At 31.9% G+C, this 26,026-nt stretch overlaps 5 protein-coding genes, 1 non-coding gene and 1 pseudogene across 9 annotated transcripts; 3 read left to right on the top strand and 4 right to left on the bottom strand.

The window, feature by feature from the left end:
* The first annotated feature begins 948 nt into the window (after positions 1 to 948).
* LOC130015483 (syntaxin-112-like) lies at positions 949 to 1,840 on the top strand (annotated as a pseudogene).
* Positions 1,841 to 2,035: 195 nt separating this feature from the next.
* Positions 2,036 to 5,762, bottom strand: LOC126682182 (laccase-11). Its single transcript, XM_050377774.2, has 6 exons — positions 5,600 to 5,762; positions 5,355 to 5,506; positions 4,239 to 4,483; positions 3,981 to 4,109; positions 2,752 to 3,675; positions 2,036 to 2,396 (listed from the first exon to the last, which is right to left on the bottom strand). The coding sequence occupies exons 1-6, from the start codon at positions 5,693 to 5,695 to the stop codon at positions 2,266 to 2,268; spliced, it is 1,677 nt and encodes a 558-aa protein (XP_050233731.1). The 5' UTR covers positions 5,696 to 5,762; the 3' UTR covers positions 2,036 to 2,265.
* A 2,509-nt stretch (positions 5,763 to 8,271) lies between these two features.
* LOC126682952 (putative pectinesterase 11) lies at positions 8,272 to 10,511 on the bottom strand. The gene is made up of 5 exons (XM_050378744.1): positions 10,274 to 10,511; positions 9,664 to 9,829; positions 9,267 to 9,455; positions 8,925 to 9,160; positions 8,272 to 8,618 (listed from the first exon to the last, which is right to left on the bottom strand). The coding sequence occupies exons 1-5, from the start codon at positions 10,489 to 10,491 to the stop codon at positions 8,414 to 8,416; spliced, it is 1,014 nt and encodes a 337-aa protein (XP_050234701.1). The 5' UTR covers positions 10,492 to 10,511; the 3' UTR covers positions 8,272 to 8,413.
* A 1,478-nt stretch (positions 10,512 to 11,989) lies between these two features.
* LOC126685256 (small nucleolar RNA U30) lies at positions 11,990 to 12,070 on the top strand. The gene has a single exon (XR_007643367.1). It is a non-coding gene; the product is annotated as a small nucleolar RNA U30 (small nucleolar RNA).
* Positions 12,071 to 13,952: 1,882 nt separating this feature from the next.
* On the top strand, positions 13,953 to 15,820 carry LOC126682500 (uncharacterized). The gene is made up of 5 exons (XM_050378216.2): positions 13,953 to 14,281; positions 14,455 to 14,537; positions 15,086 to 15,204; positions 15,288 to 15,364; positions 15,610 to 15,820. Exons 1-5 carry the CDS (start codon positions 14,050 to 14,052, stop codon positions 15,645 to 15,647), a joined length of 549 nt encoding a protein of 182 aa, XP_050234173.1. The 5' UTR covers positions 13,953 to 14,049; the 3' UTR covers positions 15,648 to 15,820.
* Positions 15,772 to 17,807, bottom strand: LOC126682499 (beta-hexosaminidase 2). The gene is made up of 2 exons (XM_050378215.2): positions 16,985 to 17,807; positions 15,772 to 16,831 (listed from the first exon to the last, which is right to left on the bottom strand). Exons 1-2 carry the CDS (start codon positions 17,745 to 17,747, stop codon positions 15,876 to 15,878), a joined length of 1,719 nt encoding a protein of 572 aa, XP_050234172.1. The 5' UTR covers positions 17,748 to 17,807; the 3' UTR covers positions 15,772 to 15,875.
* Positions 17,808 to 22,309: 4,502 nt separating this feature from the next.
* On the bottom strand, positions 22,310 to 25,625 carry LOC126680182 (uncharacterized). Of its 4 annotated transcripts, none has more exons than XR_007641070.2 (7): positions 25,310 to 25,625; positions 24,821 to 25,013; positions 24,592 to 24,694; positions 24,060 to 24,110; positions 23,768 to 23,951; positions 23,370 to 23,478; positions 22,310 to 22,795 (listed from the first exon to the last, which is right to left on the bottom strand). XR_007641070.2 is itself a non-coding variant. In XM_050375238.2 (7 exons), exons 2-5 carry the CDS (start codon positions 24,890 to 24,892, stop codon positions 23,472 to 23,474), a joined length of 366 nt encoding a protein of 121 aa, XP_050231195.1. In that variant the 5' UTR covers positions 24,893 to 25,013; positions 25,310 to 25,618; the 3' UTR covers positions 22,310 to 22,633; positions 22,729 to 22,795; positions 23,370 to 23,471. The 4 variants fall into 4 exon arrangements, 3 of the variants coding, with proteins under 3 accessions (XP_050231195.1, XP_050231193.1, XP_050231194.1); XM_050375238.2 differs by lacking the exon at positions 24,060 to 24,110 and having other exon boundaries at positions 22,310 to 22,633; positions 22,729 to 22,795; positions 25,310 to 25,618; XM_050375236.2 differs by lacking the exon at positions 24,060 to 24,110 and having other exon boundaries at positions 25,310 to 25,618.
* Positions 25,626 to 26,026: the final 401 nt, after the last annotated feature.

Here is a 26,026-nt window from a genome sequence, read left to right as displayed (position 1 = left end):
TTCTCTTCTTCTCTTTTCTTTTCTTCTTCTTTTCTTCTTCTTTTTCATTTGATTTTCAGATTATCTCATCCGATTACTTTTTCGTTCGTCTTTCCGGTCGCGCTTCCGTTCGTCTACTTCCGATAGATTTCTCGTCGTTTCCGGTCGTTTTTTCGTTCGTCTTTTCCGTTCGCGCTAGCCCGTTCGTCTTTTCCGTTCGCGCTATGGATTTATCGACTCGTTTTTAGATTTGTGTAATTTTTTAGATTTTTTGTTATGATTTAAATATTTTGTAAATAAATTATTGTAGATCTATAATTTTTTGTTAATAAAATTGTTCTATTATTCATATAATTATTTATTTTGTCTTCTCTTATTCATTAATTTTTTTATTGCTACTGATTTTGTAAAGAAAATATTGATTTATGGTGCATTTATAATAATTTTATAATATCTTTACGTTTTAGTGTATTTTTGGTGTATTAATAGTGTATTTCTGCCGTTTTTTAGTATATTTATGGTGTATTTGCAGTGTTTATGGTGTATTTGCAGTGTTTCATGGTTAAACCACAAAAACACTACAAAATTCCATAAATACACTACTTATACACTATATAAACACCATAAAAACACTATATAGCTAATTTTAATTATTGTATTTTAGTTGTAATCAATTCATTCAAGCATTTGGATTTATTTGATTTCGATTTACAATTGGAAGAGAATAAATCAGATTTGGCTATAATTAATACCATTGAGGTTTGAATATAATTAATATTCTCTCTAAAAGGTTTAATTTCTTTTAAATCATTAAACCTAATAATGTTATGTTAAAATGGAGTAAATTGGTAAAATAAATTAAATTAATGAGTAAATTGATTATAAAGTTAAAACATGTGATATTGACAATCGCTTGCAAGTTGAGGAGGTAAACTGTAACTTAAGACTTCTTGATTTCTTACTCTTTGAATTACTTCTAATTTTGATTTAATGACTAAATCATTCCTTAATTACGTAGAACTCAAGAAACAAGCCATGAAAGATATGGAATTTGATCAGCCAGATCTTGAGATGGGGCAATTAGACCTACTGATGAGAAAAGCTTGTCAAAATTCTTTGAAGAAGTGAATTTAATCACTACTGAAATGGAGGAGATCACTAATCTCCGAAATGATCTTCAAGAACTAAATGAAGACTCAAAATCCACTCATAGTACGAAACTACTGCAAGGAAGTCGAGACAGAATAAACTCGGACATTTAGGATTCTTCGAAAAAGTCAAGAATATCAAGTCGAGATTGGAATCACTCGACAAGTCTAACGTGGCGAATCGGGGTTTGTCGATGGCTTATAAAGAAGGTACCCCGGTTGACAGGACAAGGGTTTCGGTGACTGATGGATCGAGAGTTAAGTTAAAGGAGATGATGCATAATTTCCAAGCATTGAGAGAAAAAATTCTGAAAGATCATAAAGAGGGGCTAAAAAGGCGGTACTACAACGTGACGGGGGAGCATCCGAGTGACGAAATGTTAGAGAAGATGGTGTCGGGAGGCGGGGAAGCGAAGGTGTTTGAAGGAAAAGCAGAGTTGGTGTTGGAGAATAGGGAGAGGCATGAAGCTATGAAGGAGATACAGAGAAGCTTGACTGAGTTGCATCAAGTTTTTCTTGATATGGCTGTTTTGGTGGAGACACAAGGTGATGAAATGAATAACATTGAGGACAATGTTGCTCTTGCTAAGAGTTACATTAATGGTGGAACTAATGAGTTGTACTATGATAAGCAAATGAAGCAGAAGATAATTAATTGGGGTTTCTGGCTTGGGTTTGTTTTGCCGATTCTATTGATAATCATTGTTGGATAAGTTTTGTTCTTGTGATTACATCAGTAGAGATTTTCTCTTAAAAGTATGAACATTGTTCTGGTGAAATGGTGCTAATGTTTCTGTCATTTAGGGTTAATCTGTTTTTTTTAACTGATTGATTACGATAAATTGGATCGAATGATTGGTTGCGTTTTCGAATTAGTTACCATATATGTTTGCTCTAGGATGCAAAAGTAATGACATGTTGCCATTGCTGGCCAACAAATTTATTGAATAAGTTGAAGAATTATACAATATTACAATTGATCAAATGTTTAGTTGTTTTCTTCTGTTTGATAGACATCAGCCTCCAATCTAATTTCTGCACACTTTTTCAAGAAATTGATGCCTGAAAGAGCAAACAAATTGGTAAAAAATTCTTTAAGAAATCCAAATTCTGTATTTTCTGTTTGGTATCAGAACTGTTAACAAGTAGGAAGATCCTTGGGTGGAGGCAAAATAGATTGGTCTGGTCCTTTTCCATTCTCAACAACAAATGCTGTTTTCAGACCCCAACCTGTATGCAGCTCCAAATGACAGTGCATGAACCACACTCCTATCAAAATCAACCAAAAAATAAGAACCAAGAAAATCAAGAACATTTATATAGAAAAATCCAAGAAAATGAACATTTCATATTTTTGGCATTTTACAGCCAAAGTCATTATTTGAAGTCGTTTTAGTCATTAAAAACGGCCAAATCGGCATCATTTTGTGAATAAAAATGCTTTGCTGCTAGAAAATGTCAAAAAATGAAAGATTGGGCTTTTTTGCGCCAAATTTTACAAGTTGTGCTTAATAACCGCTGTAAACACGAGAAGTTAAAATTTTATATGCAAATAACCGTAGTAAAAATCAAGAACATTTATATAGTTCAAATCAAGAAAATATAGTAAATCTTTAGTTCATACCTGGATTATTTGCTCTGAACCTAATGGCAGTCCATCCACCAGTAGGAACACCAACAGTATTTCTTTCAGGAGGATCAACCAAGTTAAATTTCGCAGAATCTTTATTCCGATCAAAGTTTCCAATTCCAGTACCAACCACAAAGAAATTATAACCATGCAAATGAAAAGGATGCGATTCAACAGTTAACAGATTCGTATCCTGTAACACTAACTCCACTGTAGAATTATACGCAATTTTACTCAGCCTGGTTCCTAATTTCGTCCCAAGATTCGCCGTAAGAGGTGCACCCGTATAATTAAACGGTGTCGGAGGATTATCAGGGAAATCCGTAGTAAAAACTCCATTGATATTGAAGTAATGAGCTTGAAGCAAACCAATCTTAGGCATAACAAAGCTTATATTATTCAACGAAGCAGTGAGTTTGGTTCCGTTTAAGCAACTCGGACACGAGTTTATCCCTAACCCAATGGTGTAAAACAGATGCCTGTCAACTTTAAGCGGCACATTGGCAGGAAACTGAGGCGTGTTCAAGCTTTTCAGCTTGGAGTTATAGGCAAGTGCGACTCCGGTGTCGTTCGGTGCCGGAAGTTGAGGGAGGAGAGGGACTACGGTGGTTGGTACGCCTTTGTATTGGAGTATTGCGGTGGCGGTTTTGTTGTCTACGGTGAGTGGTACGTCCATGAATGGCCTTGCGGCCATGAAATATCTGTTGGGGGGTTGGGTTGCTTGGACTAGAAGGTTTGTGGTTTGGCCTGGTGCGATTAGAATTGATGGAGTCGTGAAGGGTTTGGTGTAGACGGCGTCGATTTCGACTACGGTTAGATTGTGGCCGGCGATTGCGAAGAAGAGCTCGTCGTTGAGTGCTGCGTTGATGACCCTTAAGAGGTAGGTTTTTCCTTGTTCAACTTCCATAGCAAATGTGTCTGCAACAAAATGCAGAATATCAGTATCAATTCGGATGATATGTTGCTCGAAAATTTGTCGAATCATGCTATCCTATGTTATTTTTCACTAAAAATTTAAAATTCCAAATTTTTGTACATATAATTTTAGATACTTTATTCAATTCGTTTCAAAAACGTGTAAGAAAGCTTGATGTTTGTCCGCTAAATGTTTGTCCGTCATTATCTGACAGTGTAATTTAATGGTAGAGACGTTATAATTCAAAACAAAAATTTCAAATGCGATTCCTCTTTCGCTTTAATAAAACAAATATAAAATTACTCACGTTTCTCGGAGCAAGGGAAGAGGGGACCAGGCTTGCCATTAATGGTATGAGCATCCGACGAATTGGGAGGCAATCCTAAACTATTGCCTTGCTTGACAAGTTGTTCCACATCAGTGTTCCACCATTCCCCTATTCAACACATTTCAACAGTTCATAACAAATTCAATAATACCCAAAAACATCATTAAAAAATGCTAATAATACCTAAAAACATCATTAAAAAATGCTAATAATCAAACCATAAACATTAAACCCAACCTAAGATGATGAGTTCTTCTTTGTAGGGCTGAGGAAAAGGAAATGGAGTGGCTAATTTAGGCATAATAACAATGGCACCATAAACAGTAGCTCTTAGCCAAAAAATATGAGCATGCCACCATAATGTTCCTCGTTGGTCTGTCACATTAAAGTCATAAGTATAAGTATGGCCTGTCTGGATTGGACATTGGGTTATATAAGCCGGTCCATCTGCCCATCCGTTTCTAAACTGCTTTAGTCCATGCCTGCACACACCAAACATATCCACTTTCCATTATTGCACCACCCTAGTTTCACATTCAATTTCATAATAAAGCCGCAAGTTTCAGAAAAATCTGGTATATATCCGGTTCGTCACATGAAATTATAATTTTTTTTTTGTGTATGTATCACATTTTAGTTATACATTATATTATAATTTTGGATAATTGATTGACGGGATTACTAAACTATCGTCTTATTTTATTTTGATGCATGAAAATTTCTTGATCAAACGTTGATTGTTTTCATTTTGAATATTAAACATTAATTTCATTTCAACGTGAGATTTTCAAACGAAAATGAACATGTGGTAGATTTTTACTTGAAAGGATATGCGTATGTGACAACCGATTTTTTATAGACTTTTGCTTGAAAATTTGTCTTGTATGCTTAAATTGGCAAAGACCAGTAAAAACGAAAAGTTTGTATATAAATTTAGTGTACCACGTCATCCCTAAATTGAGCTAATCACGTTATAACACGTCATTAAAATGAGGGCATGATTGTAATATTACTATTAAAAAGTGTAAAAAATAACAAACGAAAATATAATAATGTCCTCATTTTGATGACGTGTTATAATGTGAATAGCTCAATTCATGTATAACATGTTAGACTAAATTTATGTAATAATTTCCCAGTAACAATCGATTACCACATGAAAAAAAAAAAAGTGATTGCCACATGCATTTCGGCCTAAATACTTCCGGTTAATAAATCCGAAAATCCATTATCCCATAATTTTCAAAAAAGATAAATTTATATAACCGGGTTTATAATTTTATATGGCAAACTCGATCAAGCGGAAAATTCGGGAGACTTGCATGCATACAACATTAATTGATGAAAACATACCAATGAATGGACATGTTATAGTGAGCGTTGTTGGTGACATTCACGAGAACCCTATCTCCTTCTCTAACGTAGATAGTTGGCCCTGGAAACCTTCCATTTACTGTAACAATGGGCTTAGCGTGACACAATCTACTTACATTTTTCACTTCAACCTGACAAAAATTCACAAACGATCACTATTTATTTTCATCAAAGCTGAAACCAAAACACAACAGAAACAAAAAAAAAACATATGCAACACTCACATTAAACTCATATTTCTTAACCGCGGCTTCGACCGACAAAGCGATGAATCCGATCAAGAAAAGAACAAGAAAATGAGCTCTTGCTGTTAGAGCCATTACATATGATGATGGTGTTGATGTTATGAAGTTTGAATATGACAAAAATGGTGTCTGTGACTGTGTTTTATAGATGTTCAAAGAAGAAGAAATGAAAAATTTGTGTTGCGGGTGAAAACCAAAGCTTGTAAGCAAAATTTTGATGGAGACTGAGCTTGGATTAATGTTTTAATGAATAGTAAAAGAAAATTTGAGAGGTACTGCTAGCCAACCGGGAGTTTAGAGTTGAGCTTTACGGTTAAGGAAAAATGAAAATGTAAATGTAAATATAATTCTTGTTCTTGATTTATATAAATAAATGGAGAATAAATTGGATTGAATGTTACTACTGGTTTTATTTTCCTTTCTTAGCAATATGGTTATGTTTGATCATCAATCAAGAACTTTGCTTCTAAGCTTTTATATCTTTCTAGCTAGCTTTATATTAGTAGTTGTTTGTTGGAATTATTTTTATATTTAATATGTGAAACATAAATCAGCTCTTTGTAAATATTTGGGGTAATTGTAAAATACATTATAATTTTTTAGTATGAAAATTCAAATTATATAGTAATGTCTGATGTTGGAAGAGTGGCATCGTAATATATATTATGCCGTCCATATTACTATATTTTTTTATTAAAAAATCAATTGATATTTCTAGTTATAAAAAATAATGATTCTGCGTGTTTTAAATTATAAAGTTAAAAAATTATTTTGAAATTATATAACACGTTAAGGTTTCATTTCGTTTAAAGATTAACACTAAATATTTGAATTTGATTTCTCATGCGCATTTGTTGGTTTAATCATCCAAAATAATTCCATCTTTTCAACTTTTTCCGTTAATGGCCTAATTTTTAAAATTGTTAATTTTAGCTCATTTTTTAATTTTTCATTTCAATTATAAAGTAACCATTTGTTCAAATTAGAGTGGAAAAAAAATTTAATATGTCTTTAATATTGTTTTAATTTATTTTTCTATCACTAAAAAATCTAAATATAAAGGGCATGTTTAAATATTTTCCATTCTAAAATATACATATGAAAACTAGAATTAAAAAATGAGTTAAAATTGACAGTTTTAAAAGTTTGGTCATAAATAAGAAAAATTAAATCTTTTGATATGTAATATTTACCAAATTTATTTGACATGTAAAATTTACCAAATTTATCAGTTTAATTGCATATTTTTTATTTCTATAAATATTTCAAATCAAATTTATTTGACATGTACTATCTCACTTCATTTCAAATGATGAGACTCTTTAAAATATTACAATCATATTTCAATGATTTGATGGCCAAATTTATTACATCAAATGACAGATAATATAAATCATATCTGATTGTGGTGACTGACATCTGGCCTGTATGCTACCACCCAGTGAAAAAGAAGAGAACCAATTTCCCTGAATAAAAATTATTCTTGTACTTTTATTTATAGTTTTCGATTCTTGAATTTTCATATCAAGATTAAGTTCCGATTTAAAGAAATTTATAATTGTTCCTAAAAAAATTGCAATTGTACATTTCTTGAAAAATACATCAATTAATAAATAAATCTGTTCTACTTGACAAAATTCAGGTAGAAAATAGGCTAAATTACCCAATTCTTTCCATATATAGCTAAATTAAAGCTTTATAGACTATTTTGAAAATTAATAAAGATCACGGGATCCATTTGGATTAAAGAACGAGAGGTAGGAGTTGATCCAATTGGCTGAAATTGGCACTGGTAGTGAAAAAAGTTTAAAAGAATTGTTAATTGGTTATGCACTTATGCTTGATAAGAGAATATATTAAATATTTTACTCCCTCCGTCCCAATAGAGTTGTCCATTTTATCTTTATCACACAGTTTAAGAAAAACAATCATTGTTTATAGTTTTTGTAAAATTTACCTTATTTTTCTTGTCATACCCCTATTTAATATAGGGTTCACATATAATTTACTTTTATTAGTGGCCTTTAAATAGGGGTAGTATAGAAAAATTAAATGTAAAGTTAGTTATTCTTTGAAAGTGGACAAGTGTTTTGGGACAAAAAAAATTCTCAAAGTGGACAACTCTATTGGACGGAGGGAGTATCAGCGACAAAAAAATGTTATAAAGGCCACCAAAAAGAAATCAATTTGAATATATCACCCCCAAATAGTAACTAGATTGCCACATTAATTGATCCTAGAAAACAGCTTATTCATCAAACGGATTTTTACCACTGGATAAAATCCGTCGATAATTTATACTTTTACAAACGAATTTGACAAGACATCATTTGTGATTATTTAGTTTTACCGACGAATGGCCAGTTGGTAAGCATTTTACAAAACGTTGTTGACACTAATCAATTATCCACAACATAAATTGTCCATATGAAAATAGTTGGATGTTCGTTGGTAACTTCTATCGGTATTGATAATAATTTACCGACCAGTTCATCAGCGATGCATTTTATCCTCCGACAATCCATCAGTGAAGCTTATTATCATTAAGATATGGATCATTACCGAGAGAAAAGTCGCGCCGAAAAACAATTGTTTCAAGCATTGCGAATCAAAAATGATAAACAATACAAAAATAAAAGAATACATTTTCCACAAAATCTATATATTTATATATACATTAAGAAACCAAATGAAAAAAAGATTCATTTTGGTATTACATATTTACATGTAGGAAACTGACTTTCTTAGGTATAAAAAAAAAAAAATTGACTAAGTAAATGTAGATGAATTTGTCTAGCTGTGGCGAAGGTGAGACTTAATAGTAATGGAGCCACTTTTAAAGTATGTAGGATTAGGTCTAAGCCAATGTGGACCGCCGATCATGTCCTTAGACAAGAATGGTGCAACCTCTTCGGCTGCTAAATTGTGTGACCATTGGACCCTCTGTGACCTATCTGCTCCTGCTCCATAATTCTTGTATTCCCCATAATACACCGTACTATATAATAAAAAATTATTACTCAACTGAATAAATTTCTTAAATATCAATAAAATTGGAAAATTTTGCAATAGTAGTTCCCGTCACAATTTTATGTGATGGAACAAAATTCGTCATAAATTTTTTGACAGTCAAAATTCATCATAAATCTGTCAGCAAATTTGCAGTGAAATTTGGCTATTTTTTTTAATGTAATGACGGAAAAAGGGATGAAGAGTGGCGATCAAAATAACTTGACAGCCATCATTTTTTTTATTCCGCCGCTGATTTAATATTATTTTTTTATATATGTATATTATATAATACCTTTGTTTGGTTTGACCAGACCAACTATCCCATCCAAGTGGAACTATAACGCCAGACATATAAGATAGGGCAAACACCACTCTAGAATAAGCACCCCATGGCCTTCCTAAATAGGCACTTCCATTTCCAGTTATCTTGCAACCCAAGAAAGTAAATCCTGTATTCTGCGACTCTGAATCTCTATGCTGAGCCGTTATCGATCCGTTATTCTTCGAAATTGAATGCACATGGCATCTCTGTACATATTAATTAAATTAGTACATATATAAACTAATCGACTCATCAATAATTAGTGATTTCTGCTATTAGTTTAAATAAATGAAGTGAAATTCAATTGATTACTTGAAAGAGTGAAGCAGCATTTCCACAGATGAAATCAGTAGCCCCTTCGATATAGCAATTGCTATAATAATGTGATCCGATTTCGTCTAAGACGGTATCTTGATAAGACAGAATTCTACAACCGTAAAATGCAGCTCTGTCTCCTGATACCCTTAATGCAACAGCTTTATCTCCGCTCCCATATGTATTCTAATCATATATTTAACAGATTAGTTTATCGATCGGCAGTTTTAAAACTGTTGCGATATTATATTAAACCGACAAAAAAGTTAATTACAATTATAATTTTTAGAAAATTAAGGAATCTGCTGCAGGTAAATATAACAGATTCGAAAACCATTCGTCATTATTATTGTCGGAATCCATTTAGAGAGACCGGGATAAGAAAAATTAGCACCTGAATAGTGAGATATCGTCCGACAAAATCGGAAGCCAATACAGACAATGTTGGAGAGTCATATATGTCCCCTCCGTCGCTCCAGCTTATGATGGTCTCGGATGCCTTATTGTTAGTGCCGCTCAATGTTATGAAGGGCTTATCAGCAGGCACCACAACTTTTTCACTGATTTAATTAAGAAAAACTTGGATTATTTAAATTGATAAACTATATAAAAATAATCGAGTTACAATTATTTACGGTTGCTGAACTATATTTTTTTACAAAACGGTTAACCACTGATTTATTTGTTATATTTTGAGAATTGAACTTTTATTTTTACATCAACAAGATATTACTGTAACAATACAAATCAAATTGCTCATATGGCAATAAAAACTTGTGTGCTTATACAGTTATACGTGTCCGTTGTAACATAAGCATGCCATAACCTTTTTGTTGATATAAAAATCAAAGTTCAGTTATCAAAATTTAACAAATGAAACGTTGGTAATCGTTCCGTTAAAATTTTATAATTCAGTAACGGCATATAATTTAAACTCTAAAAAATCATTTAACAAGATGAATATTTTGATGAATTAAATTTTAGAAGGGCATATATACACAAACCTGTAAGTTCCTGGCTTGACCCAAATGAAAATCAAATGGGAATTATTTGATGGAACAGAGTCTATGGCAGCTTGAATTGTCTTAAAATTACCTTTACCAGATTGATCAACTCTTATAAGAACGGCAGTTGATAAATTAATAGAAGCATTAACCATCAAAGAATCTAAAATAACATTATAACCTAATAAAACCATAGCAATATAACCACAAATCCTCATTCTAGCTGATTATTTCTTTATTAAAATGTGGATTAGTGAATAAAAATGAAGATTAATGTACTTAATCTGTGTTTATATAGTGATTAAGGTAGACCTTAAGCATGCATTATTTGATTGAGGAATAAATGTCAATGAAATTGGCGGTGTACAGCCGATTTCTTGTTGTTGAAGCTTTAAGATGGCTGTTTTAACGTAATCATGCATGCAAATCAGAGATATGGTTTTAACATTAATTAATATATAGAATTAAGGGGAAGTAATTATATTTTATTAATTGGTCAGAAGAATAATTGATTTGAATTAATAAGTACTCTACGTGTTACATAGACTGGTAATGTATCTGAATTTTTTTTAGTAGATTTAAAAGTAAGTATTGATTGTCACATATATATAAGATAGAGGAGTATATTGGTTAATTTTAGAGTGTGTTATAGGCAGCTTATAAAACTAAAAAGGTTAAGGTTACTCTAAGTCTACGACATGTATGGATATAACGGCAGAAACAAATTTAATCTATAATTTACTTTTAATCTTCCGAAAGCTCGGGCTTAATCTTCTTTTTACTCTGAATTCACTAAAAATCTTACTTCATTCTCTTGAAGAAAAAAAAATCGACGGCAGTCCGGGTTAGAGCCTATCGTAAACTCTCAATAGTTTCGTCCTTGTTCGGATCCACCACAAAACAGTATCTACGTGTTAACTTGTGAAATATTATAGCTTTTGAAGAAAAAACAATCTGAAGAAGAATTTAATTTTCTATTTTACTTCTCTACTTTAGTTCACTTTTCATTTTCTTCTAAAATCTATCAATTATGATAAACTTACTTCCAATTAATAAATACTAAACCTTTTGAACTCAGCACAAAAATCAATTAAGAAGCTAGTAGATTTAGACTAAAATATTTACAAATTAATTAACTTGGATCGATTTCCCCCTCATATATATGAGGAAGCTGAAAATATTATAACATCCTATATAAATTGCAATTGAGGTGATAAATAATTATCGGATAATTTGAAGTTGAACGGAAAAAACTGAGCTATAATGTCTATTTTTAAAAGTATTTTTGTCCAAAATCATAGCAAAATATTGGTTGATTTGGTTCGTTTTAGCCTCTAACTGAAGTGGTAAAAATGAGCAGAGCGTAATATATAAATTGACATAAAACTATTGAACAATGTTCAATTTATATTATTTGGTCTTTTGTGAGAAGTTTAAGGGGCAAAATAAATATTTTCTTTCAAACCAAAGTGAAAATGGACCTTCAGGGCCCAACAGCAATATTAGGAGACTTGGATATCTAAAGGCCCAATTTTCTTCCCTCACATCCTCATCCTCTTCGCTATAAATACAGTACAGAACCAGTAACCAAAACCCTAACAATCTCGTCTTCCTCCTCTTGCTCTGTTAGCTTTTGCGCAGCTTCTTTTATTTCAATTTTTAAAATTTTTTTTAAAAATTTTGGGTGCATTTAATGAGAAGAAGAAAAGAGAAGGGTGCGATGATGAATAAGTATAATCTCGTTAATCTGATGAATTCATGAGGACGAATTATCTTTTCCATTCTTAAGCTCTGAGCTCCCTTCTCTAACCGATTCTTTTTGTTTAAAATTTCTCACCGATTGTTTTTGCTTCTGTTTGTTTTTTGAGATTTGAATTAGAAATTTTCAGATTTGGAAATAATTCAGTTCTGGTTTAATTTGAAGCATTTTGTATTATTTTTGTATACTAGTATATGGACGGACTACAGAGAATTAATGAACATCTGAAGGATCAGATAATGAGCTACTCACGGTTTATAATAATTTGAAGGATTTTTTAAACTAAAAGACTGTTGAATAATTTAATTAATTGGAGATGTAACTGTTTTATTATTGGCCAAATGTTGTAAAAAGTCTAAACCTTTTATAAAAGTTTCACAAAAGTCCTGACCTTTTAATTTTGTCGATTTTAGCCAAAAACAAATTATTTGGTTTCAATTGTGGCCAACTCTCAATTTGATTTCAATTTGCCTATCTGACACCTATGTGGCGCCTATGTGGCATGCCAAATATTAAAAGGTCAGGACTTTTGTGAAACCAAATAATTTATTTTTGGCTAAAATCGACAAAATTGAAAGGTCAGGACTTTTGTGAAACCAAATAATCAGTTTTTGGCCAAAATTGACAAAATTAAAAGGTCAGGACTTTTGTGAAACTTTTGTGAAAGGTTTTTATAAAATTTGGCCTTAATTATTTTGGTCTACAATTTGATAGTGTTGAGGAGTTGAGAAAGGTTTATAACAAATTTAAAATTTAAAATAGTGATAATAAATAATAATAATAATAATAATAATAATTGGAAGAAAAAAATTACAAGATTATATTATGGTTATCAAATTATAAAATAAAAGATAGACAGAAGGTATAGAAAAAGCCTTCGAATTTTTTTCGAAAATACAGATTAGCCTTTTTACTTTATCTAAGCACAATTAAGCCTTCGTATTTTTCAAAATTGAACTATTAAACACTTTATTATTTTAAAATCAACAAATAAAATTTTTTAGTTTATTTTTGGGACACTTACCCCTTTAAATTTTTGGTAAATACTTTAAATATTAAAATTATTTTTGGGGTTAATCTCAATAAAATACCAAACCTTTACAGATTTTGTCAATTATAATCAAACCTTTAAAATTTTTATATTTTGGCCAATTTTGAGATATTTGAAACCTTTTTTAGCCATTCATGAATAAGACCGAAAAAATTGTCACTCGTCAATGAACTAAACTAACCGATTATGAATGATATAAGATATTTGAAACTTTTTTTATTGAAATCATTCAAAATCAGTTAGTTTATCCCATTGGCGAATAGCAAATTTTTCGGTTTTATTCACAAATGGCTAGAAAAGGTTTTAAATATCCTAAAATTGGTTAAAATAGACATATTTTAAAGATTTGGTTATAACTGACAAAATCCGTAAAGGTTTGGTATTTTATCGAAATTAACCCTTATTTTTGAACTTTTTTCCTATATGATTATGAGAGATATGGCAGCCATGAACGAGTGTTTGGATGAAAAGGGGTATTTGTTCTATTTCAAAACAAAGAGAGCTTAAATATACCCACAAAAATAAAAGACTGATTTGTATTTTTGTAAATATTACGAGGGTTTTTTATAATTTTTGCCTAGAAGATAAAATAAAATGACAACAAGAGTTATAATTTTAGCCATGCCAAAACTAAGGAGCAAGCAAGTTTAGAATTTAAATAATTTTAAAGATTATTTGACCCCCTTTTGAAAACAATGCGTAAGAAATTCAAAACTATAAGCTTTAGTCCGCTTGATCATGTAAACGAGACAGATCAACAAACCATAGTAGTGATCCCCAGAAGGAAACTTGTTGATTCATACACATGTTAAAAAGTGTACAATTTTGTTTCCTTATTATATTATTTAAATCTAACTAGCCAACAAATCAAACACGTCAATTTCGGTGGCTAGCGCGACAAAAACTCCACTCATCATTTATATAGACAAAAAGAAAGAGTAGAAAGCAAGAAAAAGAAGAGCAAAAATGGAGGTACTGAATGAAGAAGAAGAATACAACTGGAAAGAAGTGAACCTACCATCATTAATCCCCGTAGTTCCCGAGCCCGAGCTCGAACGAGAGAGCGGAGAACGAAGGAGAGGCAGAGACATACTTATAGCCATTGATCATGGTCCCAACAGCAAGCATGCTTTTGACTGGGCTTTGATTCATCTCTGCAGACTTGCTGATACTCTCCACCTTGTTCATGCTGTTTCCAGTATGTTTATTTAGGGTTTCAGTTCTTTTATATACTTTTTGTTTGGTGAGGAGGACTCACTCCCTCGAGGCGAAGGCTAGGATTACTGCCAAATCTCGGGATGTGGACCGCCTGTAAGATTTTCCTTAGATTTTGTTTGTTTTTGATTGATTGGGTTTTTGTTCTTCTTTTAGGTGTGAAGAATAATGAGGTTGTTCTTGAGATGACTCAGGGTCTTATGGAGAAACTTGCTGTTGAAGCTTTTCAGATCTCCATGGTCAGTTAACTGCATCTTTTAACTGTTTTTTGAATTCAGTTGCTAAATTTTGAGTTGAACACATGTAAAATCTTCCCTCATTAGTCCAATAATATGTTGTGTATTTGTTATTTGAAGTAGTAATTGTTTATACTTTATAGTGCAGTGAACTTGAATATATATGACATAATTTTGATCCAATGTATCAGACAATTTAGCAGTAGGTTTTAGTCTTTGTTTTGCAGTTCTCCGTTTCACCATTTTCGTTTCAACGTTCCGGTGTTGTGCTACATAGATTTTAGCTCGCTTCTTTGATTAGACTGATGTCTACTAAGTCAAGCACTCACCAGTCACTACCATATGCAAAAGACTGAAACTCATCAATAGGCAGATTTAGTTTGCTCAAATCCAACAAACAGCTATGCTTAATTAAGTATTGAATTGCAGCCAAACAATTTATTGTGCGAAATTACATAAACGTTTGCATAATCTATCTTAATTTATGTGCGAAATTACGTAAACATTTGCATAATCTATCTTAATTTATGTGCTTGAATGTATGGAATTAGGTGAAGAGCGTGGCTCGGATCGTGGAAGGGGATGCAGGTAAGGTCATTTGCAAAGAAGCAGACCGCATAAGGCCGGCAGCGGTGGTTATGGGTAGCAGAGGCAGAAGTTTAGTGCAAAGGTAATATCTCTCACCAATCTAACAAGATGTAATGATTTTTGAAGAAAATTTAGTTTTAAGAAAGTTGTATTGTTTGTTTGCAGTGTACTGTATGGAAGTGTGAGTGAGTATTGTTTCCACCATTGTAAAGCAGCACCGGTTATAATTGTTCCTGGCAAAGGTATTGTCCATTTTTTAAACGCTGATCTATGTAGCATGAACAGGCTACGGGAAACGGGATACTTAGACACGAAAATGGGAAAGGGGTGTTATACAGTGTCATTTTAAAATTTTCTATGTTAAAAATGAAGTTTCGTGTCCAAAATGCCAAACTTTTCGACACGTTTCCGAAACAGGAAATATTCACTTAGCTGTTTGATTGACAACTTGAATATATCTTCATTTCATTTCTTTTATATTCTACAGAAGCAGGTGATGAATCTTTGGTACAATGGAAGAAATAGTATTATCATACATCCAAAGAAAAACAGAGTTTGAAGAAATTGACAGGTCTAATGGTCTATGCAGAAGATGGTTCGTTGTATAATACTTGTGACAATTTTATGCCAATTTGTGAACATTGATGAATAATTTATAACAATCCATTTTCTTTCCCAAATAAAATGTTTTTTTTTTACTTTTTTGATATTTTATGTATGTTATTATTGTACAAACAAAACAACTGTGCAAATTTAAAATGGCTGAACTGCGTTACACATGCCTGGGTTCTTAATGCACCACAGTGGTTGAATCGGTTCAGCTGCGATTCCTCTTCTCACCATTCTGTACCTCCATTCAGTTAAACGATCTGTTGCCTCTGCGCTCCGCTTCTTACCTGTCTCATCCCTATTGCCTGACCATAAACTCTCAGCCATTGCTGAAGTTCTCGGCCAGAGACGTACATCCAGAACTGCCGCATCTGTTTGCTCTGACCATAATGCCACTTCACCCCCTAGTACTAATTCGGCTTCCTTTTCGCTCAGCCCGTATGTTATGTCGTAGTTGTATATCGTCTGCCATGTTTTGAAGGGTCCGCACCATGATCCACCATTGGTTGTATTATCGCGTGCAGTCGGTATCGGGTCGTATTGGCTATCATTCCCGAGAAAGTCACCGTGCCCACAATCTAAGTAATAGAATTCTGAGGATGACACTATGGCTCGGTAACCAGCGGAAACAATCAGCTTCGTATTGTTTGGACCGTTATTCCATGTTTGTAGGATGGTATGCTCGGGTGGAAGAAGTGACGCATCCACCTTGACTTCGGCATCCAATAAAATATCTTCCCAGTAAACAACCGTACGATTCAACGATACAATGTAAGGTAACGTGGACTCGACAAACTTCTCTAACAGCTGACTGAGGGTTCCGTTATTTGATAGATAGGAACGTATGTCCGGGTCGACTTTCCAACATCCTGGGACAATTTCATCACCGCCTGCATGGTAATATGGTTCAGGGAACATGGAGACCGCATCAGCAATGATGTTTTTGAGCACTTGATACGTCTTAGGATTTAGCGGATTTAGCTGGCCGGTTCCTGGTTCAGATGCCAGTCGATCAGCCCAGTCACTTCCTGCCGGTAACCAAAACATGTTAGCACATGTCACAATATCCGGGTGAGCACCAGCCCAAGATCCTGTATGTGCTGCATTGCAAAAACAATTTGAAACACAAACCATTATTAATCATGCCATCAATAATCAAGAAAATGCAATTATAAACCGAATAACCGAATCAAACCGGAAAAACAACTGAATTAACTTATTTGCTAACCTCAAAACATCTAAAAACAACTTACCAGGAGCATCAATTTCAGGAAGAACCCTAACACCATGATCCAAACCAAATTTTACAAGATCAGCAACATCATTAATTGAGTACTGCATATCATTCCCATACGAACCCTTATCAGCAAGACCAGGCTCAGACCGAAAAACCATCGGAAATGAATGCGAATCAGTAATATGCCAATGAAAAACATTCAGTTTATTACCACTCATAGCACTAATTGTCCTCTTTAAATCCACAATCGGATAATAGTTTCTCGAAGTATCCAACATCACACCTCTATGTCCAAACATCGGCCAATCTTTAACATACAACCCCGAAGCCACACGCGAAGGTTTCCCCCAAACAAGTTGAGAAAATGTTTCGAGTCCCCGCATTGCGCCCCACACAGTCTCAGCTGCCAAACTAGCAGTTGAGCTGTTATTGGGGATTTTGATTGTATACAACTCATTAACACCGTGGTGAAGCGGGGCAGTGAGATCAGCCACGGTGATGGTAAGAGTCTGCAATTTAGGGGATGCAGTTGAGATGTTCGACGAAATGCCTGAGAGAGGAGTGTAGTGTTCTGTGAGGATTTGGTGTAGGTAACGGTTGACGGCGGGGGTTAGATTTGGATGGTCCGGTGAGGTGACGGTGAATGCGGGGGAGATGAGCGTTGCTGTTGGCGGATTGTTCCATTTTAAGAGCCTTGGTTTGGGCCAAATGGGGAGGTGTGAAGCTGATGATTTGATGAGAATTAAGGTTGTGATGAAGATGATTATTAATATCTTCATTTTTTGATTCGGTTATGGAAGTTACTGTGTGTTTAGATAAGCTATTTAAAGAAAATTTGTGCATGTTTTTAATTTTTTTTTTGGATGACGAGGACTCGCTCCCCTGAGTCGAAGTCCTAAGCCGAAGTCCAGATCACTGTCAAATTTCAGAATGTGGACCGTCTGTAAATCCATATGTCTGGCAAATCCGAGCTATAATGCCCAACAATCCAGCTCTAACCAATTCATATTTTATAAAAAACATAGTCGGAATTTGAACATGCGACCATGACATCTAAATGGCTGAGACTTAGATCGTTAGACTAAACCGGTGCAACGTGCTTTTTAATTATTATTACAAGAATTGGATGTTCAAACAATGAACTTTCAGATTTGAATATTGTTTTTTTTACTATTTTGTAAATTGAGATTTGAGATTATGTGTTGTTTTTATGTGTTTGTTGTTTTATTATTGTAGGTTTGTGAATTTTAATTTTATTTTTATTGTGGCCTGCAGTGAGTGGGAGTGCGTTGAAGGCATTTGTTAAGAGAACACTGAATTGGAAATGAAACGATACCGTTAGTCAACCGATAAATGGCCGGTTTGCAATTATTGTTATAAAAGAAAAAGGAACAAAGGATTATTTCACCCCTCAACTTATCTTGAAATATTAAAAAAGCTATTTTTAAGAAGATCGGTAAAAAAAACCACAAATATGCTAAGTCGTATCGAATTTCCCTCCCATAGTTGCACTCTCATGTGTAAAAGACATGCTCTATCATAAAACAGAAAAAAAATTAAAATGACCTATAATATTTATTTTATTTCTCAAATTCACACTTAATGATTTTCAAATTTCAATTATAATATTTATATCTATATCTATATCTATACTATATATCTATATCTATACTATATATATAAAAGCATGGATGGAGGGACAGGCAAATTTACTGAATAATCATTTTCAGTTTATTACTAAATAAATGTTTTATAGTCATTAACTAATTAGTTATTTAATTAATCACTATTATAATTGAAGTCCTAATTAGAATAGGTAGCTAAATTATCTCCAATTTAGTTTTTAGTATGTCAAAAATAACTAAATTGTCTCCAAATTAGTAGGAATGTCTATCTTTTAGTTTGATTGAACTACAAAATTAAAATACTATATTTGGTCAATATATTATTATTTAAATTTCAATCTTATTATTTTTAAAGATATTATTAATAAAATTAAGCTAATTATTTAATTATGGTAATTAAAAAACCAAAAGAAGAATAACTTCAGTATGGAAAAAAATTTAATAACCGAATTTATTATATCTACTTTTACAAACATTCTTAATTAATTTAATATTAATTATAAATAAAAAAATTGATATAATTATAATAAATTTACTAATATGTACATTGACAAGTTACGTTACGAGCCACGTGCATACCACGTAATTCGAAACTAGTAATGTTAAAAGTTCAAATATCAAATCAATTTAAATAAAAAAATTTAGACTTTTTCTAAACTTTTTTCATTTTTTCTTCCTTGCTTCTTCTTCCATCAACGCCACCGATGTTCTTGCTTGCACACGAACAATTCGTCTTCAACAATCACTCTTTCAAATTCTAGTTGTTATCGTTCTCGCATGCAGACAAATATGTCGTCGAGCTCAGTTTAGATGAACCTAGATAGGTTCGTCTAAAGACGAACAAACGTCTTGAGCTACTACTTCGTCTATAAGGAGGTTATACATATAGTTTGACACTTGAACTTGTACCTATTTACCGATCTAACCTCTAACTTAACGTCTCTGTTATCGAACCTCTGAACTTGTTAAATAATCTGATTTGACTCTTGAATTTGATAAATACGTAAATATGAAACTCTTTTTATCCACCTAACACTTGAAATATTCTAGAAGAATTTGTGTAGGAAGAGGTTTAATGCTTACATATTTATCAAATTCAGGGATCAAATCGGATTATTTAACATGTTCAGAGGTTCGGTAGGAGAAACGTTAAGTTTAGGGGTTAGATCGATAAATGAGTATAAGTTCAGTGGTTAAATTATGTATCAAGCTTCTATAAGGGTGATCCTTTGTTTTATATGTATTCTTACAAGTTTTATTTTCATAAAAATAATTAGATATAATACAACTACGTGTGCATTATATGTAGGCTTTGCTCAGTTCAAAATTATGTATTTCTAATGAACAATATATCTCGAAAAGTTAATTACTCAAAAATAGTAAGTAACATTCCTTAGTTTAATTTATTCAAAAAAAAAAATCCTTAGTTTATTTTTTAATTTTTTGGGAAGTTATATTTTTTTTAACATGTTAACATTAAAGACAAAAAGTTTTTTTTTAAAAAAAATATATTAAAATTTAAAATATCATTATTTTTCATGATAAATTTAATGGCTTCTTATGAAAATTGCTTGAACAATATGAATGTTCACATTATTAGCATTCTAAAAACAATAAATATATATCTAGCATGGGTTTGGTTTAATGGTCTAATTCTTAACCATTTGAGCGCCATGGTTGCGGGTTTAAACCACGGCTATGACCTTTCTAATAATTAATGGTGGTTATGATTGAACTACTGACTATTATAAACCGGAATTGTCAGGTATGTGGACTTGTGGGCAGTCTACATCCTGAAATTTGGAACATACATTCTAACTAATTTCTAGAACCAACAAAAATAGTAGATAGTTTGTATATTTTCACATAAATATTTAATGATTTGTCTCGGGTTAACACATATTGTATGATCAGTAATACTGCAATAGCAAATTATGCATGTTTTTCATATATTTTATCCCTATGTTATTCTTCTTAAAATTTCAATGGATTAATATTAAAATAGACTAGCGACACCTTAAACTCTTAATCCTCTCTAAAGGATCTTTTTATAAATTGTATGAAGAACTAAACATCTTTATATAAATTGTATAGAAGAATGAAAAATGGAATGATGTCAATTAACATTAACTTGAGATTAATGAGAAATTGGAGAAGACTAAACTAACACTTTGTTTAAATTGGAGTTTATCTAACACGATTACGAGAATAATGAAGAGGAAGAAAAATACAAGTGTTCAACATGTAAACAAGTAATTTGAGAGAAATAAAGAATTGAATATTTAATAGTCACTATCAACAATTAGAAAATGAAAGAGAGAGATCTAACGGATGCTTTAGACTATCATTCTCTCCTCTAATTTGTTGAAGCCCAAATTAGCTTTTAAAAAGACAATTCTTTCAGTTTCGCCTTCTCTAATAAAGTCAATTTAAGAAGAGTCTAGGATGGAAAAAATTGACTTTTTTCTCTATGTTGAAGAAAAAATCTAGAAACTGAAGCTCAAGTAACATTTTATAAATAACTGTAAAAAAAATATATAAAAAGGCTCATTTTGTAATACATTTTCTTCGATTCAAATCAAACCTTTTCTTTTCGATTTTTTTTTCTTTATGACCATACTTCGATGATTCTATAAAATGTACGGATCAACCTCCTAACAATTAGATGGTAATATCATAAAAATCAAAAAATCTGGATTGCAACTGAAGTTCGAGTATTATTTTATAAATAACTGTTAAAAAATCTATAAAAAAAGCTCATTTTGTAGTATATTTTTTCAATTCAAATCAAACCTTTTCTTTTCATTTTTTTTTCTTTATGACCATACTTCGAAGATACTATAAAATATATGGATTGAACTCCTAACAATTGGATGGTAATGTCTTAAAAATCAAAGAATCTGGATCGCAATTTAAATAACTACAACGGTTTTATTGCAAACAACACCATCGCCCATTGATGAATCCAAGAACTGAAATTTATAAAAGAGAAAGATATTATATTAGTCCAATTTATTTTTAATTTTCTGTAAATCTAATCAAAACATTCTAATTTCAGCAATTTTAGTCCTATTTTAAAAGTTAACATCAATTTTACTCCAATTTCAAAAATCTCTTAATTGATATATAAAATTATGAATTAAAAAGTTTATTTATAAAACTATACATCTAAAAATAGTAAAGTTAGAAAAATCTTATTTAAATGTTCTAAATTCATCATTTAAAACAATAAAAATACAAATCAAATTGTACAATCATTCAAATTGACCAAAATTGTTATCAATTTTTAAAATTAGAATTAAACTAAAATTAAAACACTTGATTAGATTTACAAAAAGTCAAAAAAAATTAGAGCTATCAAATATATTAGTATTCCTCTCAATAATTCTCAATTTACATATTAAATTTTGTAAAGCTTTTTCAATGAAGCTATTATGCATCGATTTTAGAAGATGAAAGACCAAAAGAGAATGTTATAATATGTTTATATTAATGTATTAATTTAAATAGTTTGTTTGTTTAAAAATATATTAAATATTCTTATTTAGTGTTTTTAAATTTGTAGCCCTGAACGAAAGGTTTGCATCCGTCATTTATTATACCTACCGGTCCTTGATATGCAGCAGCTTTCACAGAAAGCACATTTGTTAAAAGCTTTAACCAAACATCAAATATAGAGGCCAAGTTTAATATCTAATTTTCATATGCAAAGCAAGTGAACCTAAACATTCAGATGGTTTCAACTTTCAAGATTAATCCAACAAAGATGCAACTGTGCCGCTAGAATACAGCTTATATACTCATTTTCGTGGAGTAAAGTTATATTTTATACATTTTTGTGGATTTAAGCCTTCTTCTATCTACTTGTAGAATTTCTTGCATCTCGAAAATTGGCTTCGTTTTACTTTCGTATTTCAACAACAAACTTATTGAACGCATAAGTAAGGATTGTGGTTACATGTACCTTGTTAGCATAAAACCCTCATCTAACTTGTCTATAAATACTATGATCCTTTTCGCTGCAATAACCATCATTATTGCTTCATGCAAAAATGCAATGTCAGTAGACAATAGGTATGAACCCCATAGTAAGTCACGAGTATACAAGAATCACAAGGGAAGGAATTAGAATAACCTCTTTGAAGAATACTAAGTATTTCGGTTTGGCATCGTCAATTCTAGATGGCTAGCTTCAATGCTACCTGCAAAGTTGGTGTAACAATGTAATTTAGAATGACATTCTTAATCTTACTAACTCGTTCTATGGATAAAAATGGGAGGCAATAGGAGGATATGGGAGCAGGGAAAAGCATAGCAAGCAAAAACAGACAATCTCATGCATGCCATGGTAAGTTTTTTTATAGCAAAATTGTAGCAAGGAATAAAAAACAGTCAAGGAAATTGGACTTATTTACTATATGTAACCAAAATGGGTGAAGAAATAAGTCTCCGCTGTCCCAAAATGTCTCTATTACATGTAAATTTAACAGGCAAACAACTAATCCGTTTTCTAGGAAGCGTGCGGTATTCCATAGAACATTAGTGCAGTGTCAACTGCTGGCAGACATATTTAGACTTGATAAGTTACAAACAATAGGATAGTGAAAGAAAACAACAAGGCGATGAGAATTCATTGTTTTTGTAAGAACAGAAAAACAAATTTTGACTCGCTGGAATACATGTTACAATCAATTGTTTAGAAACTTAAGATAAAGAGTTCTATAGTCAGCAGATACAACTTCCAGCAAACATCAGTCATATGGCCTAAAGCATTACCTCTAGAAGAGTTTATAATGTACTCTGCCTTTCTATAAGGACATACCACCGAAAGATCGTTTCCAAATTCCAATACAGACATCATTCGATGTGCCCCAGAGATCAGTTCCTGAGATGGAAGAGAAAGAATAAACATAAAGACACGGAGACACAGCTTCACAATCAAGAAATAGAGGCATTTTTCCAAAAAAAAGTATAGCTATGATGTTAACAATAATAAGAGCACATTGGAATAAAAAAATGCGGAGCATTTTAAAGTGCTAGTTATCACCCGCAATAGTATTTTTCAATTTGAAATAAACTCATCAGGATGTTCATCAGATCATCACGTTCCAAAAACAATTGAAGATTAAACAAGTCCAACTATTAAGAGTATTCTTCTCCAAGATATGAAGTACCTCGTAGTTTGTTTTTTCTTTTCATGTATATCGATGCATGTCTTTAGCTCTTCAATGCTCAACAGGTCACACAGCTTACATTGCAATAAACTACAACCGTCCATGAATATTGGAGAGTTGGCCAGGCCCGGAATATGGGTTAAGTTTTTCATATTCCCCTTCAGATATTCCATCAAAACAAGAGCTGTCACATGGTTTAAAACTTAAAATAGGTGAGAAATGGTCAGTGCTTTGAACCAAGTTCAACTTTCTACAAAATTGATAAATCATTTTGGCAAAAGTTAAGACTAACCAGTCAAAATCTCAAATAATTCAACAACATTTCAGTGAACATTCTACTCACCTACAAGGTATAATTCAAATGAGGTGCTTCGAGTTAGGATAAATATTCAATAGATAGTAGGGTATCCGCCAAAGCAAACTGGTCAGATAAGTAATTGATGGTAGTTCAGAGCAAAATTTTTTGGCTCAGAGATGTTAATGTCCATTAAATTCAAGAAACCTACATAATCAAAAGTGAAATTCTGGCAAGCCTCAACAACTACTGTGATCACCTTTCATTCTACCACTTAGTTCATAAACTAAAAAACAGCTCTATTTTTTTTCTCAACCAATTTCCTATTACTCAAGTTTCTATCCATGCTATTGTTGGACTTAAAACATGTAGCAATTAATTTAAAAGAAGTCACAAATTTTAACACCCCATAGTCCATATGTTAAGTCCCAATCTACCAACAAATACCAAAATATAGTATTAAAATTTCTGATTTTAGTATTAAGCATTATGTATGTGCATGGAAGCTATAGTAGGTGTAAAGAGATACCGAGAGCTCGAAGCATTTTCAGATCAAATTTTGAAGCTAATTCCCCATGACCAATCACTTTTGCTCTTTGAATTACCAGCATTTTCAAGCTAATCAGCATATCCTGCACAGTAAACACACACAATTAACTTCCAAAATAAATTGTTTAACTGTCTCCATAAATTAAAATCTTGATTTAGGAGATAACAAAGGTTTCATTCATTGAATCAATAAAAACAATTTCACTTACGAGCTCAGATTCGGATAGCAAACAGAGCCAGCTCACATCTTCAATACTATTATTTCCTAAAATTTCATCCATTCTGTAATAATTTACAGAGAATTTTCTTCTACAGCTAATTAGAGGAAGCGCGTCCGAGAAAAGATAGGACTTCAAGAGAGAATCTTGATGCACAAAGGTTCATGTTTCCCGCTTAAATTGGCTGAAAATTATAAGATTTTGACAAAAAAAAAACATGACTTATCATTTTCAGCTCATTAAGAGTTAGAGAAATTCTTAGACGGAGTCTATTACGTCATCCGTAGATTAAGTCTATCACATTATAACACTTCATTAAAATGATACAATTAATTGAAAGAATAATCTTTATAAAAATGCAATGAGAAATTTGATAACTAATTCTATGAAATTAAAAAATCACAAAACAAAAAATATTCATGAACACACCACTATCATAACAAGACAACTACCCTCCAAAATCACAGCTAAACAACTCACCTCACCTCTTTGAGACATTTCGTCGAACATAGCAAAGATTGCAAAACACAAGTTATAGAATATATACTGCTCAACAAATTTTAATATTTTCTTAAGTTTGTTCTTTAGCTTTTATATTCCGCCGCTTAATGCCTCAGACTTAATTGAAATTGGACGACTGAATCAGCTTGAGCTATTAAAGTTTCAAGAAAATTGCAGCAAAAATCTCGATGAATACGTCGTGCACTCCAAAAAAAACTGAACTTTAAATTTTTAGGTTTTTATTAGGCTGAATTTGTAATTTAACCCTTAAACTATACCATTCTACTCCATTGCATATTTTTTAAAATATTTTAACTTTTGATTTTGTTTTATTTAACCTCTCAGCTTTAGTTTTTATGCCAATTCAACTTATTTTTCCCAACATGATAGATATTAAACCGTTTTAAAGCACGTGAAGTATACATCTTAATCCTTAAACTATATTATTTTAACTTAGGCCTAATCACTTCAAAATATCCCATCTTTTTTATTTTTTTCTCGCCTTTCAAAACCTCCAATTTTAGTCCATTTTCAATTTTCACCTTCAATTATAACCAATTGTCCAAATTGGAGCGGAAAAAAGCTCAAATGAACTTCTTAATTGCTTCATTTTTAAAATTTATTATAATTAAAATACAAATCGAAATAATATGAAGTAATATAAACGACACATTTGAGCTATTTTCCACTTTAATT

Source organism: Mercurialis annua, linkage group LG5 (genome assembly GCF_937616625.2).
Source record: "Mercurialis annua linkage group LG5, ddMerAnnu1.2, whole genome shotgun sequence".
Classification (NCBI taxonomy): domain Eukaryota; kingdom Viridiplantae; phylum Streptophyta; class Magnoliopsida; order Malpighiales; family Euphorbiaceae; genus Mercurialis; species Mercurialis annua.
The sequence above is the reverse complement of the archived record's forward strand: the minus strand, read 5'-3'. Positions and strand labels throughout refer to the sequence as shown.

Coding starts and splice junctions, on each gene's coding strand:
- LOC126682182 (XM_050377774.2), bottom strand. CDS start 5,695: ATGGCTCTAACAGCAAGAGCTCATTTTCTTGTTCTTTTCTTGATCGGA. Junction 5,507..5,599: donor TTAAGAAATATGAGTTTAAT/GTGAGTGTTGCA, acceptor AATTTTTGTCAG/GTTGAAGTGAAAAATGTAAG. Junction 2,397..2,751: donor GTTCAGAGCAAATAATCCAG/GTATGAACTAAA, acceptor TGATTTTGATAG/GAGTGTGGTTCATGCACTGT.
- LOC126682499 (XM_050378215.2), bottom strand. CDS start 17,747: ATGAAGATATTAATAATCATCTTCATCACAACCTTAATTCTCATCAAA. Junction 16,832..16,984: donor TCCTGAAATTGATGCTCCTG/GTAAGTTGTTTT, acceptor TTTGCAATGCAG/CACATACAGGATCTTGGGCT.
- LOC126682952 (XM_050378744.1), bottom strand. CDS start 10,491: ATGAGGATTTGTGGTTATATTGCTATGGTTTTATTAGGTTATAATGTT. Junction 9,830..10,273: donor GTCAAGCCAGGAACTTACAG/GTTTGTGTATAT, acceptor TAATTAAATCAG/TGAAAAAGTTGTGGTGCCTG. Junction 9,161..9,266: donor ATGCTGCTTCACTCTTTCAA/GTAATCAATTGA, acceptor TAATATGTACAG/AGATGCCATGTGCATTCAAT.
- LOC126682500 (XM_050378216.2), top strand. CDS start 14,050: ATGGAGGTACTGAATGAAGAAGAAGAATACAACTGGAAAGAAGTGAAC. Junction 14,282..14,454: donor CCTTGTTCATGCTGTTTCCA/GTATGTTTATTT, acceptor TTCTTCTTTTAG/GTGTGAAGAATAATGAGGTT. Junction 14,538..15,085: donor AAGCTTTTCAGATCTCCATG/GTCAGTTAACTG, acceptor GTATGGAATTAG/GTGAAGAGCGTGGCTCGGAT.
- LOC126680182 (XM_050375236.2), bottom strand. CDS start 24,892: ATGGATGAAATTTTAGGAAATAATAGTATTGAAGATGTGAGCTGGCTC. Junction 24,695..24,820: donor TGCTATCCGAATCTGAGCTC/GTAAGTGAAATT, acceptor TTTACTGTGCAG/GATATGCTGATTAGCTTGAA. Junction 23,952..24,591: donor GAAAATGCTTCGAGCTCTCG/GTATCTCTTTAC, acceptor ACCATGTGACAG/CTCTTGTTTTGATGGAATAT.